Source organism: Cygnus olor, chromosome Z (assembly GCF_009769625.2).
Source record: "Cygnus olor isolate bCygOlo1 chromosome Z, bCygOlo1.pri.v2, whole genome shotgun sequence".
NCBI classification, from domain to species: domain Eukaryota; kingdom Metazoa; phylum Chordata; class Aves; order Anseriformes; family Anatidae; genus Cygnus; species Cygnus olor.
Window position 1 is genome coordinate 81002821 of NC_049198.1, and position 13082 is coordinate 81015902.

General features: G+C 48.5%; 1 protein-coding gene across 4 annotated transcripts in view; it reads right to left on the bottom strand.

The window, feature by feature from the left end:
• PAX5 (paired box 5) overlaps positions 1-13082 on the bottom strand; it is a 149696-nt gene that overhangs the window by 121692 nt on the left and 14922 nt on the right. For all 4 annotated transcript variants that reach the window (XM_040540353.1, XM_040540355.1, XM_040540354.1 and 1 more), the window contains exons 4-5: positions 10107-10171; positions 8658-8786 (exon numbers count right to left, since the gene is read on the bottom strand). In XM_040540353.1, the coding sequence (XP_040396287.1) occupies positions 8658-8786; positions 10107-10171 (194 nt within the window). The remainder of the gene's footprint in view (positions 1-8657; positions 8787-10106; positions 10172-13082) is intronic.

Consider the following 13082-nt stretch of genomic DNA (forward strand, 5'->3'; position numbering starts at 1 on the left):
GCATAGCACCAATAACCACACAGACCAGGGTGGTGTTTTCAGAAACACCCAAGGGCTTTAGAGTGCCACAAGCAAAAGGGGAGTCAAAGTCCTTCTCCAGACACCCACTACAGGTGACACCATCTCTGCTGGTGCCAAACTACCACCATCCGTGGCCAACACCATCAGCACTGGCCAGAGTGGCCAGAGGTTGCTGCCACTTCAGCACATACAAAATGCCCTGTGAGAGGTTCACAAAACATAAATGTGAAGACTAGACCTAAACAAAAGCCCTGGCCAAAGCCCCAGTCTTGTGGGAAATTATGTTTGAGGAATCAGGAAAAAAGTATTGTATTTCCCCTTTCTTCCAAAGACTACGAAAATGAAGAGGTGAGCTCTTTTACCAAATGGAGAGTGACTGCCGTCAGAACCACAAGCCACCAGTTTTCACCTCCAGCTGTGGAGGAGGCTGCCCAGGGACCAACCCTAACACCAGCAGAAGGTGTCTTTGTGGCTGGACCCTCAGACATGCTCGAGGTGCCCTGTGCAGCTCTACAGCAGCTGCGCACCCAGCTCAAGTAGCAGGCTAAGCCAAGGCGAAGGCTCCATTGCATCTGCAGAGCTGCTCATGGCAGATGGGGGCCTCCTGCAGACCCGCTGGCACTGGGGAGAGCACTCATCCTTCCTGGCCAGCATGCACCAGCACCACTCCTCTGGCGGCAAGAGAGTTAGGAGGAAGAGTGGCATGACTGTATGACCATCGCAGCAATTTTCTTCCAGCAGTTCAGTTCACACACTCTCAATGACATTAAAAAGAAAAAAAAGACAAAACAAACCACATAAATTCGACTAAGCTATAGATTGCATTCGATACAGCACAGATGAAGCCATCACTGCAATGTAACTAGTAAAAATAAGAACAAACTATATTTAAAAGGACTGTTTCAGTGTATGCATGGTGAGGGAAAATAATTTCTTTAGTGGGCCAACAACCTGACAGGACAAACAGCTCACCACACTTTGCAACACTGGGAAAGGATCCCTGAATGCAGAAGGACAATCTGAATCAGCAGCAGAAATTTAAATCAGTACTTGCTGACCTGGCAAAACCTGATTCCCTTCAAAGACTTCATCTCATTATAGTCACTAGAATTATCCCCAAGAGTAAACGCAACTCAAGTGAGTAAGCATAGCTGAAATGGTCCTAGAAATGATTTAAGTAAATTCCAGCACATCTCTGGGAGGGAGTTTCTTTCTCTTTAACCTTTTCATGGACTTCAAAAAGTTCACGTGTATCAACCGACTGCCTGGATTTCAGAGGTTTTGATTTCTGATATATTATGTACTTTTCTACCACTTCTTTTTGGATGTTACTAACTCCACTGATGGGTCTGTGTGTGCATACATCCATGTTCCAGACAGACATCACAGGGGCAGTAAAATGCAGCTAACACATATTATTATGAGTCCCACTCACCAAGCACATGGCAGTCCCTCCCCATCCCTCTTCCCCACCCTGCAACTGACTTTCAGCCAGGCCTTGCAGTTCAGCACTTTGCTATCAAAAAGTTCAAGTTTATATTGGCAGATGATTTTTTTCTCTCCATAACCTCCTCCTTTTTTTCCCCTCATAGTGTTTCTGGAATTGACTGCTCCCCTTGTGGGTTTTGATCCTCAAAAGCTTCAGTCCTTTGCAAATGACTTGCAGTGCAGAACTCCCCAGTGAACAGCTAAGAGAACAATATCAATACTGTGAAGCTCCAGCATGAGAGGAGTTACAGCGATTTCTGTCAACACAAGACCCAGCCAGTGGTCAATTCCTACACTGAGTATTCCCACTGGCTGCGATGTGTGTGGTTCTCCTGCCCACAGCCTGGCACGTGAGTGCAGGCAGGTCCATAAGCTCCTTCACCACTTGCTCCCAGCACCAGGCAGTCCCTGGGAGCAGCGGGACAGGCTGTCCAGCGAATACTCCCTGCCAGGGCTGCTCAAACCGGCCAGGCCAAAGTGCCAAGGACTGTTCATGAAACTCCTAGGGATAAGTCAGGAGTGGGAGAGCATCCTGACACCCAACCCAAGAGAGGAAAGGGCATTCATGCTGGAGCATTTCACCAGAGGTGTCCCACGACCAGCGGTACCTGACATTGGCTGCCAGGAAGAGGGGCCCACGCGTGGCCAGAGGAATCCTACATTTCAGCCCTCAAAGAAAGAGAAATAAAGATCCTCAGTTGCCAGGGAAACTACAGTGAGATATACATTGTGTTTATCAGGACTTGGGAAGCTATGGTCTGAGAGGGAGCCTACATGCTCCTTATTAACTCCCATGGCTGGTGGGGCTCCCCATCCCGACCACACCTCCCCACCCTTGCCCTGGTGTGCCCCGGCCTCCACAGCCCAGGTCCTGGCCACCACACAGCCCTGCTCCTTGGCGCGCACCAGCTCCCATGCCACATGTCCTCCTCCACTGACCCTCAGCTCAGCCCTTCTCCCGAAGGGGGGCCCGAAGTGTCCCCCCTTGCAGCTTTCCAGGCACCCCTGCACCCACCTGCATTATCTCTACTGCAGCCAGCTTCCTCCGACAGCCTTCCCATCCATCCCCCTAAAAGGGACAAGCAATCGGGGAACGAGAGGCAGGCCACCATGCCATGCCAGATCTGCTTCCCAGCAAGGCACCCTCACCCCTCTGCCACTCCTCCCTCTTCTGCCAGCTCCACCCTTTTGTTGTCTTTGCTCAGAGAGAAACTTTCTTGGAGGCACAACGCTGTGTAAAGGAACATCCTCATGTGCGCCTGTCTATCACACTCACAGAGGTTTTATTCCTTTACAATAGGAGGCCACAGCTTGTTCAGCTGCCACAGGAATTCCTGGACCTTTACACACCCCCAAGGTGAAACAGGCTGGCTTGGCAGCTCACACCATCCAGTTAGGGCATCTATGTGACACAGTCATCAGTGATCAGATGGGATGTCTGTGCTAGCAAAAAGAACACAGGGCATCAGCAGAAAAATAGGGCCAAGAGAACAGGACAGGCATAAGTTTGTCTCCCTCACAAGAAGACACAGCGGTGGGATGCCACTGGACACAATTCAGGCAGTGTACGAATGCACTGCTGGTCACTGGGGCAGACCTCAGACGTGGACAGAGCTATGGACCTTGTACCTGAGGAAACTCAGCAGAGCTCAATACCAGCCGTGGATCTAGCACTGAATATTGAAAGAAGTGAAGGTAAGCCAAAAACACTTAACAAGCTTTCTCAGCAATCTCATAGAGTAGACACCCTGGAAGTCACACTGGCCTTTAGCCACAAGGGGAAGTCCCTGGCAGGACGTACTCTACACTGGGTCCCCTTTCAAGGCTGCTTACCTTCTGCCATATGACATTTATGCCCACACCCTTCAAGTCTCTAACTCTGTGTGTGTGGCTTACTGTTTCTGTCCTGCTGGGAAAGGATAGCTCCTGGACATGGAGAGAAGACACAAATACAGAAATGCTGTCCATATTATTAATCCTCATTCAGCCTTAGTCATGTTTGCTTTGCTTTTCTTGGTGTTTCTCCAGTAATGCTCTCCCTGGGCGTGTCACAGACAGCTCGTGTTCATATTTGTCAGTACAAAGCAATTCAACTGCCATTTCCAAACGCAGGTGTCTCCTATAGCCACTACAGGATGGGCACTACAGAAAATGCGCCCTGCACAAATTGGTACTTCTTGGATGCCTACAACTGTGCCTAGCCTGAGGCATCCCTGTGTGAAAATCTGGTGATCATAACATTGGATGTTTTCACATGGCATTGGACTGTGTGCACGTGCACACATTTCTTTTCATTCTCATTACCATCTCTGCCCCTCTTGGAAGTCTTATCCTTCCAGACAGAAGGCTGTGTCCCAACTGTCTTTAAGCATAGAGTCTACATTTAAAGGAAAGGCATTTTTCAAAGAGTTCAGCTTAGAAAACAAAGTACAAACATCTACATCACCACACCAGATGCTGACAGCAACATAGGGTTATGGGTGGTGAGAATGGAAACAAAACAACCCGTATGAGTGAAGGTCTCCTGCTATGCTAGTTTCAATTCCCCAAATGCCTCCACTGCTGAGAAGACTCCATACCAGTGAATTTAAAATATGGTCTGTGCAGCTGTTGTGTGCAGGTATTTAAATCTGCCAAATTTCTCCTGCAGCAAGAGGATGTGGGTGGGTAACAGACACATACATCCTGCACCGGACTCTTGCTAGATTCTGTTGCTCTTCTTCTGACTGCATTTCCCAGAGAGGGGCCAGGCCAGGCTAACAATTTGCAGTTAGCCATTCAATGCTGCACGTAGCCTTTTGCTCTCACCAGCTGCGTCTGCACAAGGAAAGAGAACAGGCTGACTGGTCTAGCACTGCCTGTGCCCCTGTAACAAAACTCCCTCTGTAACATCATGGCTGCATCCAGGCTGAGCAGCAGGAGCAAGGCCCAAGCTGTGCTAATCTCTGTGTTAGCAGACACTGGCCAAGAGGCTGTCAATTCACACAGGACAAAATCATGCCACAACAATACATGGCAGGATGTAGCAGGCAATACAAGGCAATACTTAGCAGGGTGGGCCCGCTTCTGGTCCCCAGGCCACACTGACAGAAACTCTCCTTGCTGTCTGGACCTGATCTACAAACAGCAGCTGACAGTGCCGCAGGCAAGGACCTGTGTACAGACAGGACCATGCTCAGACTGAGCAGCTCAAGACCCCTGTGGACTGGAAAGCAGAAGGCTGTGCCAGAGGCACACTGGTGCGCCACCACAAATCTTGTTCTTGTGCACCCAGAATCACCATCCCACACACTCCACTTGAGGTGACCCTGCTTATAAAGGGGCACCACACACAGCCTGCTGTTTACAGCACACAGCTCTCATGGAAGCAGGAGGGTTGGGCTTTGCCTTGGCTTTGGAGGAGAGACACTGCAGTGAAAGCATCAGATCACAGGGACATCACAGGTGAGAGCCACATCCCCTGTCTGGTCTGGCATGTGCATTTGCTTCATGATCCCTCTCAGCATGAACCTGCTGGGAAAGTCTCTCTGTTGGGCTTAACTGCTTTTTCTCTCCTGTACCTGCACAGCTCTGCAGTGAGCAGGATGGAAACCAGGGTTACTTATAGGAGACAGCAGAGAAAGGCAGAAGGAGGAGTGAACTGTGCCTTACCTTGCGTTGGCTCCCAGCGGGAGCTTGGGTGTTGTTTTGGCTCTCCAGAGGGAAGGAACATCCCAGCTGGGTCTCTTCTTGCCCTGCTCTTCCTCCTCCATCCTTTCCCTGGATCCTTGGATCCTCCTTCAGAGCACTCACAGCCCAGCAAAGTCCCACATCCTACACACCATCCCTGGCTTGGCCTACTCTGTATCTACCTGGGGACACAGTTCCAAAGATCACGCTTCTTGGAGCTTTGATTTTCAGAAAGGGGTTGCTCGGCATTTCTCAAAAAAACAGACTCCGTGGAGTGTCCCGTTAGAGGACAATCACTGTCCACCTGACCAGCTTCAAGAAGTACAATAAAATAAGTTCCTTCACTACTGGCATCTGTAAACACTTGATGCAGCATACAGCTCAGTGTGACGCAGGGTCTTACTGCCTGCCTTTGTGCCCATCCTTGGCTTCCCTAAAACAAATCCTGCTCATTAGAAGGTGGGTCGATCAGATCATTCTGTGCATTTCTGCCACCCACCTGCTCTTTTACAGCTTTTTCCTAAGCTGCGGGGCCAGATGAATGTGAAGCCACAAAAGTCAGAGGAGGGAATCTGAAAGCGAAATAGCAAGACTGCTTCCCAGCAGCATCTGCTGCTCAAAGCTGAGGAGATTGACGGTAACTCTCTGCCTAGTTACAGAACAGCCTGCTTCTTGTGTCAGTCTCCAGTAGTATGTCCTTTAACCACAAGTGAAAGCAACCGATCCCCCACGAAGGCACATCTGCTCCAAGACCATATTACAGCAGGGAAAAAAATGACACCTTCAGCTATATAAACCAATAAAGACTGTCGGATTTGGTTTGCCCCTGTTGCTACCCAGCAAGCTCCCCACTGGGATAAAGACTGGTGACATTCGCTAAAAAAATGTCAAGAGTGAGGAGAACAAAACTGGATAATGAATCACACCGAGTACTCAATGCAGCTGGAAGAACTGAGGGGCGACTGCACCCCACTTCACTCCCCAGCCAAGGGAAGCCAGGATCACCAGACGAGTGCTGCACACTGTGGCTCTATTTCTATGTGAAGAAGTATACAAAGTTATTGCAGCAGGCATGCATCTTGCAACAGCTACCAAGAAAAGAAGTGACATGTTAAAGAGGTGATGTAACAGGATTGCTATGGAGGTAGTCTCCCTCCAGCTCTCAGAAGTCTGTAAATGGTAAAGTTAACTCTGCCCCCTTGTGCATCTGCATCATGATACAGTCTGCAATTAAAAGATGACATGCTTCTCTTATTCACATTACAGACTAGCATTTGATCCACCTTGTTGTCATCTGCAGCGCAGAGACCTGGGACTCCTTCGTGAGCACCTCAAATCTAGCTGTGCAGGGATAACTTTTGCTGAGCAGGATGAGGAGGGGTTATGGAGTCTCTCTGGAATCCCCGTCAAATGGACAAAGATGTTGAAATATCAGGTTATATACAAAGTCTGTCCTTCACACACCTCTCCAAATCTGCAGCTGCGAGCTGTTAAAAAGCAATTTAAATGGTCTGCTAAAGACAGCATTGCTGTCCAACTTACAAGCTCAAAAATCATGACTCATACTGCCAAAACAACAGGGTTGTTTTATAAATCATGTGATCTCTTCTAATAGTCAATTGGCAAAGGCTGGGGAATTTCTCAGCTATGCCTCTGATCTTTCCAAGGAAGCATTTAAATCTCTAATCTACAATTGTGAGTTCTTCCTTCTTGCTTAAATCAGTGCATCTGTAATCACACACATCCAAGAATTGATGCTTCAGGACAATGCCATGAAAGAGTCACATAACTTGCAACACAAACTGCCACTTTCCTGCTGTGGCTCATAAAACAAAAAAATTCTACTTCACCTGCTTTAATATATATACTTATCTATGCACTTATGGCTTTGATTTGGGAAGAAAGTAAAAAAAAAAAAAAAAGTGCAGTCACAGATTTAACTAAAACAGGCATATTCAGCAACTACCTGAACTTTCATAGTTTTATACTCACACCTGCTTCTCGTGTGACTGAAATCAACCCCACAAAGCTCTCAGCAGTCTTTCTCCAGTTTCAGTAAACTAAACATTACTCTATAATCCAACAGGACATCTGCAGACACCCACCTTCTGCTTGTGCAACAGGGGCTCCACGCTCCTTGCCTGTTTTTAGCCCGTTTTCTCTAGAAGTTAGGTTTATGGCACCACAGTTTCTGTGCATCTGCCCACCTCTACCTCTGTCCACGTGTAGCACTGGGGGTCCCAGGGGATGGTGAGATGGAGAAGGAGGCACAAGACCCACATGTGATCCCCGCTCACCGACCTCATGGCCAGGGCTGACTGCAGAGTAGTGCCTGGACCCACTTTGGCACCCCTGGGTGTTGGGATGTAGGTCACATTTCCAACGCGTTCCTCCAAAGCCAAGCAGTGAGCTCCGGGCCACAGTGAAAACCATTGCTTTCTCCTCTGCTCAGCAATCTTTGGTGAACAAACCTCTTTTCTCCTCTTTTACTACTCCCTGTGGCCGCTCCTCTATTCAAGGTAGAGATCTCTGCCTCTTCTCAGAGGCACAGATGGGACTTCTGCCTGCACATGGCCAAGAGGACCCCCTCCCCACAGACATGTGGAGCACATTACCACAGGGGCTCAAAGGCAAGAAATGGGAATCTGATGTTCTGGAGGGCAGGGTGGCAGCACATTAGAAAAGAGCAACCATGGGCCTCCCACCCACTGGTACGAGCCAGTGACATCTCACCTGAGTGCCTTCCCACACATGTGACCGCAGCATTGCCACTAAGCCTCCGGTGTGCCCTCTGCTCCCAGGCACATACCAAATGTCTTGACCCCAGCTCTTACTAGTGAAGGACAGCTATAAACCCTGATTTGAGGACTGCAGGCAATGTTCAATTCAAGCCACAATCACTTGTTTCCTCTGCCATCTGGGCTGACAAAAGTCCCTGACAAATGCAGCATCACAAACTGCTCTACTGTTAATTTTCTGCACCTTTGTGGATGGCGACACCTCCCTGGCATTTTTTTTACTTCAGGTGGCCACAGAATCAATACAAGGATTCTTCCCCTTTTCACTGATGGCAGAGAGATGTTCCTCATCCGGGAAGAGAAGGTGACCAAAAGCTGACACACTGAAACTGCTTTCTATGACATCAAGACCCTGTTCCCAGAAACACTGCCTTCATATACAGCAAAGGACCGCAGGGTCATGCAGAAGGTCCCCAAGCTGGGCTGCGACCTCAGGAAAGGCCCTGCTGCATTCAGACAGGACTCCCCACAGCCAGCGGCCACAGAGGGCAGGCAAAGGGCACCTGCAGCTCCCTCGTACCCACCTTAGCCCCAGCAGCCTCGCAGGGCCCCTGCAGCCCCGCTGGGTTCTGGCAGCCCCACAGACCACGTTACCCCTGGCCGGGAGGCTGCTTCCACCATGGCCGGCTGCCCACCAGCATGCACTGTCCTGGCACCCCCGGAGAAAACCGCTGCCATTACCTTCATCTCGCTTGCGCTTGTTGCTCTCGGTGCCGGGGGAGGCAATCCCCAGAATCCCACTGATGGAGTAGGACGAGCCGGCGGAGTCTGTGCTCACAGAGGACACCTGGGTGACGGACCCTGTGGAGGCTGCAAGGCAAGGCAAGGCCAGGCAGTGAGTGGGCAGCACAGAACAGGCACCAGCCTGGCAGAAAGCCGCCTGCCGCCATGGCATGACGGTTGCAGGCCAGGGCTCTGCTGGCTGCCCAGGAAGGCTTCTCGTGGCAGCAAATGCCACCTGGCCACATGTCAGCTCACATTCCCAGGCAGGTGGAAGGCTCTGAGGACACGGCGGCATTGGGAGAAGAGACTCTGGAAGTGGGACGGAGGGGGAACACGGCAGCTCACAGGCTGGCCCTGCACTGGCACATCCCTATATCCCTGAGGGCTCCACACTGCCCCAAAGCACAGGGTGCTCTGCAGGGTCCGCACAGAGCACACACCTTAAATCCCAGCTGCCTCTACCAACCCCGAGCCCCAAGAAGCAAGACTGCTCATCTCTGCTCTTGTTTTTCTCAATGAGAGGCAGCCCCTAAGCTACCAGAGCAATCTGATGGCTGCTTTCCCTCTTCAGAGATTATTTTGGCATTTTTCAAGAAAGACAGACCCAGGATGCTGGACTGCAGCATTATCTGTGTGATGAGCTCAGCATTTAACACAGCTCTTTGTGAGCTGCTGTGCCTCTCACAGCACCAGCCTACCTTTGCCAAAAAAAAGTCAGCGAGCTCTTTGCCCATTTCACAGGTAAAAGCCTGAAGACACAGAAGAACCGAGACACACACACACCCGTCTGTCTCCCTCCTGCATAAGGAGCACAATCTTGTCTTTGCCACAGCGGCTTTCACCACAGAAGCTGCCTCATCAGTCAGGACACCCTTTCCAGAGACCACCTCCAGCAGCCTTGCATGAGTCCTGGCTGAATATTGCTGGTCTGCATCTGAATTAAAGTTTAGGAAAGTTTTGCTACTTCTTCACTCAAGGCTGCAAGTGCACAAAGAATTATGGAAGGGATGGTTGATAGATGAAAAAAAAAACACATTCAAAACTACTTACTGACTAATGATGCAGAAAATGTTATGAATAAGTATCCCTTTCTTGATTTATTACTTTAATTATCTGACATTCTATAGACCCCCATTAGTGGGGTTTTTTTGGTTTAGATTTCAATTTTCTGTCTCATGGTGAAAGCTATTTATCATAATAATCAGTAAAATTCAAAACCTTTTAGCAGTATTTATAAAATTCATTTACTATGTTCAGTCCTTGGAGAATGACAAAGAAGGTGCATTAGCACGTGTGCTGAAGTGTTTTATGCAGAATTATCTGTCCATACGAATGATTAAAAGTTCTTTAGAATATTTGTAATCCATTATGCTATTTTTTTAATATAAAAAAAAAAGTTTTTCTTACCTATGCTGTGACTGGAGGCTGGGACTTGCTGATTGGGTGGCTGCTGCACCTTTGTCCGTATGATCCTGTAAGTAGTTGAAAAGAAATGGCTACTTAGCATTAAGCATATAATTACAGGGGACACACCATACACTACTTTTTCACTTTGGGATATCTACATCAATACAAAAATTTCTTTCTGCGTATTGCAGACAGACCCAGGACTACATTTTTGCCACCAGACCAAGTCATTAGGGACATTTGTATGACCAACTCCTACACACTCCTTGAGATCCAGCAGAGGGTCGTGCTTCAGTCGCTTTGAAGACACAGTCCTTAATGCCCAAGAAGGACACTTCCGTAGCTATTTGGCCACCGGCTAGACCCAACACCACATCTTCAGGGAACCAGACACTACTGAGTTCAAGCGCCCCACTAGACTGCTATCTGCAGCCGCGGGTGCTTGAACACATTTGTAAATAGTGACATTTTAAAATGTCACCTTGGGAATAGTACTCGCACATCTAAAAAAACTGGATACCTCTGAAAGGATTCTGCTTATCCAAATTAATATTAAAACAAAAATGTGATGGATTAAATGCTAATCTTAAAAGCTGAGTAACTACATTGTCATTGCTGGGGACAGCCTCTGCTCTGAGTTATAATGATGTAAATCAGGAAACATTCAAAGGAGCAGAGACAACAAAAGGCATGTGCTGTGTTACAGGACAAAGAGCAGCTGTTAAGAAGAGTTGGGGAAGTGCTCTATCAAACACTCACCTGCCAATGCACTGTTAAAAAAGAAAAGAAGGGGTCTGAAATGCCTCCAGGGATTACACAGTTCTGCCACAGGCTGCAGTGGAATCAAAATGGGCTTGAGCGAGGCACACTCCTTAGTCAAATCACATGTCTCTGTTCTATGCACTGTTTATGCAGTTGTAATGCTGTGGTAAGCATTTATCCTGTGTTTACCTAGCAAACTCTTTTCCCATTTCTGCCTGCCTTGAATTTGGAAGAGGGGATTGGAGGAGAGGGGAGGTGGGAGACAGATGTGGCGATGCATCATGAGAACACAAAACAGTTACTTGCTGGAAAGTTAGCCCGCGAGCCTGTACAGGAACCTGTACTGGTGATGCCCGCCCTCCTCCTCAGCACAGGACTCGCTGCCTGCCCCTTCCCTTCCCTTCCCACTATGGGGCTAGGTGTGAAAACAAGTCTACATTCAGCTGTCAGCACCAAGGTGAAGCTGTTGGCTATTAGACGTCTTCAAACTCCTCAGTGACAGGGTCCCTTGCTTCTTCTTCCTCTGCACATGGCCAAAGCAGCCAGCTGCACATGGGAGCTGCAGGGAGCTGTGCAGGAAGATTGGTGGGGGAAAGCACACAGCCGAAGATGACAAAGGACCCCGTACAAGCAAGACCAAGAATAGCACCCTGTACAAGGCTTCCTTCCTGTCATGCCAAAGGAAGGGTGTCTGGGGCCTTCTGACACAGAAATATCTTCATCTCTGGAGGGACGGGGGACTGGAGCACACTGAAGCAGCTGGGCAGCTTATTTGAGCAAAGCTAATCACAATGATTAATTATGCCTTAGTTGCACAGAGTTGCTCCTGCTGCGGAAGAGTGGCCTATTATTAATATTAATTAATGTTACTAATTAATAATAGTAGTTATTATTCATTTATATAAGGGGGCAGCAACTCAAATTCATCTGCTGAAATGCACCCTCCGTAGCAAGGACATGCTATGTGTAGACCACCACAGAGGCTTTAGAGGCAGCGCCCCAGCCCCTCAGCTCTCCAGCAGCAACAGCAACTCTCCACAGCACAGCCCTGGGGCATCACTTCTCTCTGCACAGGGGAGGCAGTGCAGCAGCTCTGTCGCACCCTGCACTGCAGGCTGCCGCTGCAGGAAGGCTTACGGCTCAGTTCACCTTGCCTCTGCCAAGACAGTAACCATCCTGAATGGCTTCTGGTGGGAGTTGGCATCGGTGGCTAAAAGGCAACGTCCCATTTGCACCTCAGGGCTGAATAAGGGCATTATGCCTTCATACTAGAAGTTTGCATCATTGGTGCATAATAGGCCTATCTGCAAAGTCTTGAAACATGTAAGGACAAGTCCAAAGACTGCACCATGGAACTGTGAGGATTTAGCATTAAAGCCAAGTATTTTGATGTAGCTTCCAGGTTCTTGTCATAACAGTTTGGTTTGGGTTTTGGGGAAGTGCTCCTAGGCTGGCAAAAATAGTTCTGCAGGTAAACAAGCTGACTCAAAAAGATCATGTGAATTTCAAAAGGGGTTTCACACCCTTCAGAAAAGGGAAAGATCTCAGCCAGAGTTGCATGCAGATGAGAAAGAATGAGATTTCCAGCCAAACAACTTGGCTGTAGATCATGAAACGGAGATTCTGATGAGAAGTCAATGAGTGCAGACATTATCAAGGATAAAGCAGGAAGCAGAATAAGGAAAGTGGATCAAAACACACTGGAACCTACTTAGTGTCTCTGCATTCTAGAGCTATGAGTGCGTTTTTGGTAGTCTTTTGGAGAATGCTTGAAGCCCTACTACGTAAACACAGGACTGCTCATAGCAGCATCAATGCTTCTGACATGACAGGTGCTGAGTTGACTTTTACGGAAACAAAGTTTGCCCTTAGTTATCTGAGAACAGACAGAGCACGATTTTCCTTCAATTTTCATGGTGTCCATATCATTCCTCAAATCCTTTTTTAAATTGAAAATGCAATGTCCATAGCGTTACTGAGTGCTGCTTTGGAGTCTAAGCTAGACAGGAACTTCCAGGCAGTAGCAAAGGCTGTGAGTGAACTGACCCGTTTTTGCTCTTAACCATGCGGATGGATGACTCAACTCTTAGTTCAGCAAGACAGAGCCACCACTCTGCACTAACATTGGGGAAGTCACTCCTGCTACTCAAGCGGCAACTCCATGAATGCAAATCAGGTTGGGATAGCCAATAAAAGAACAGTGCATCAATTTAT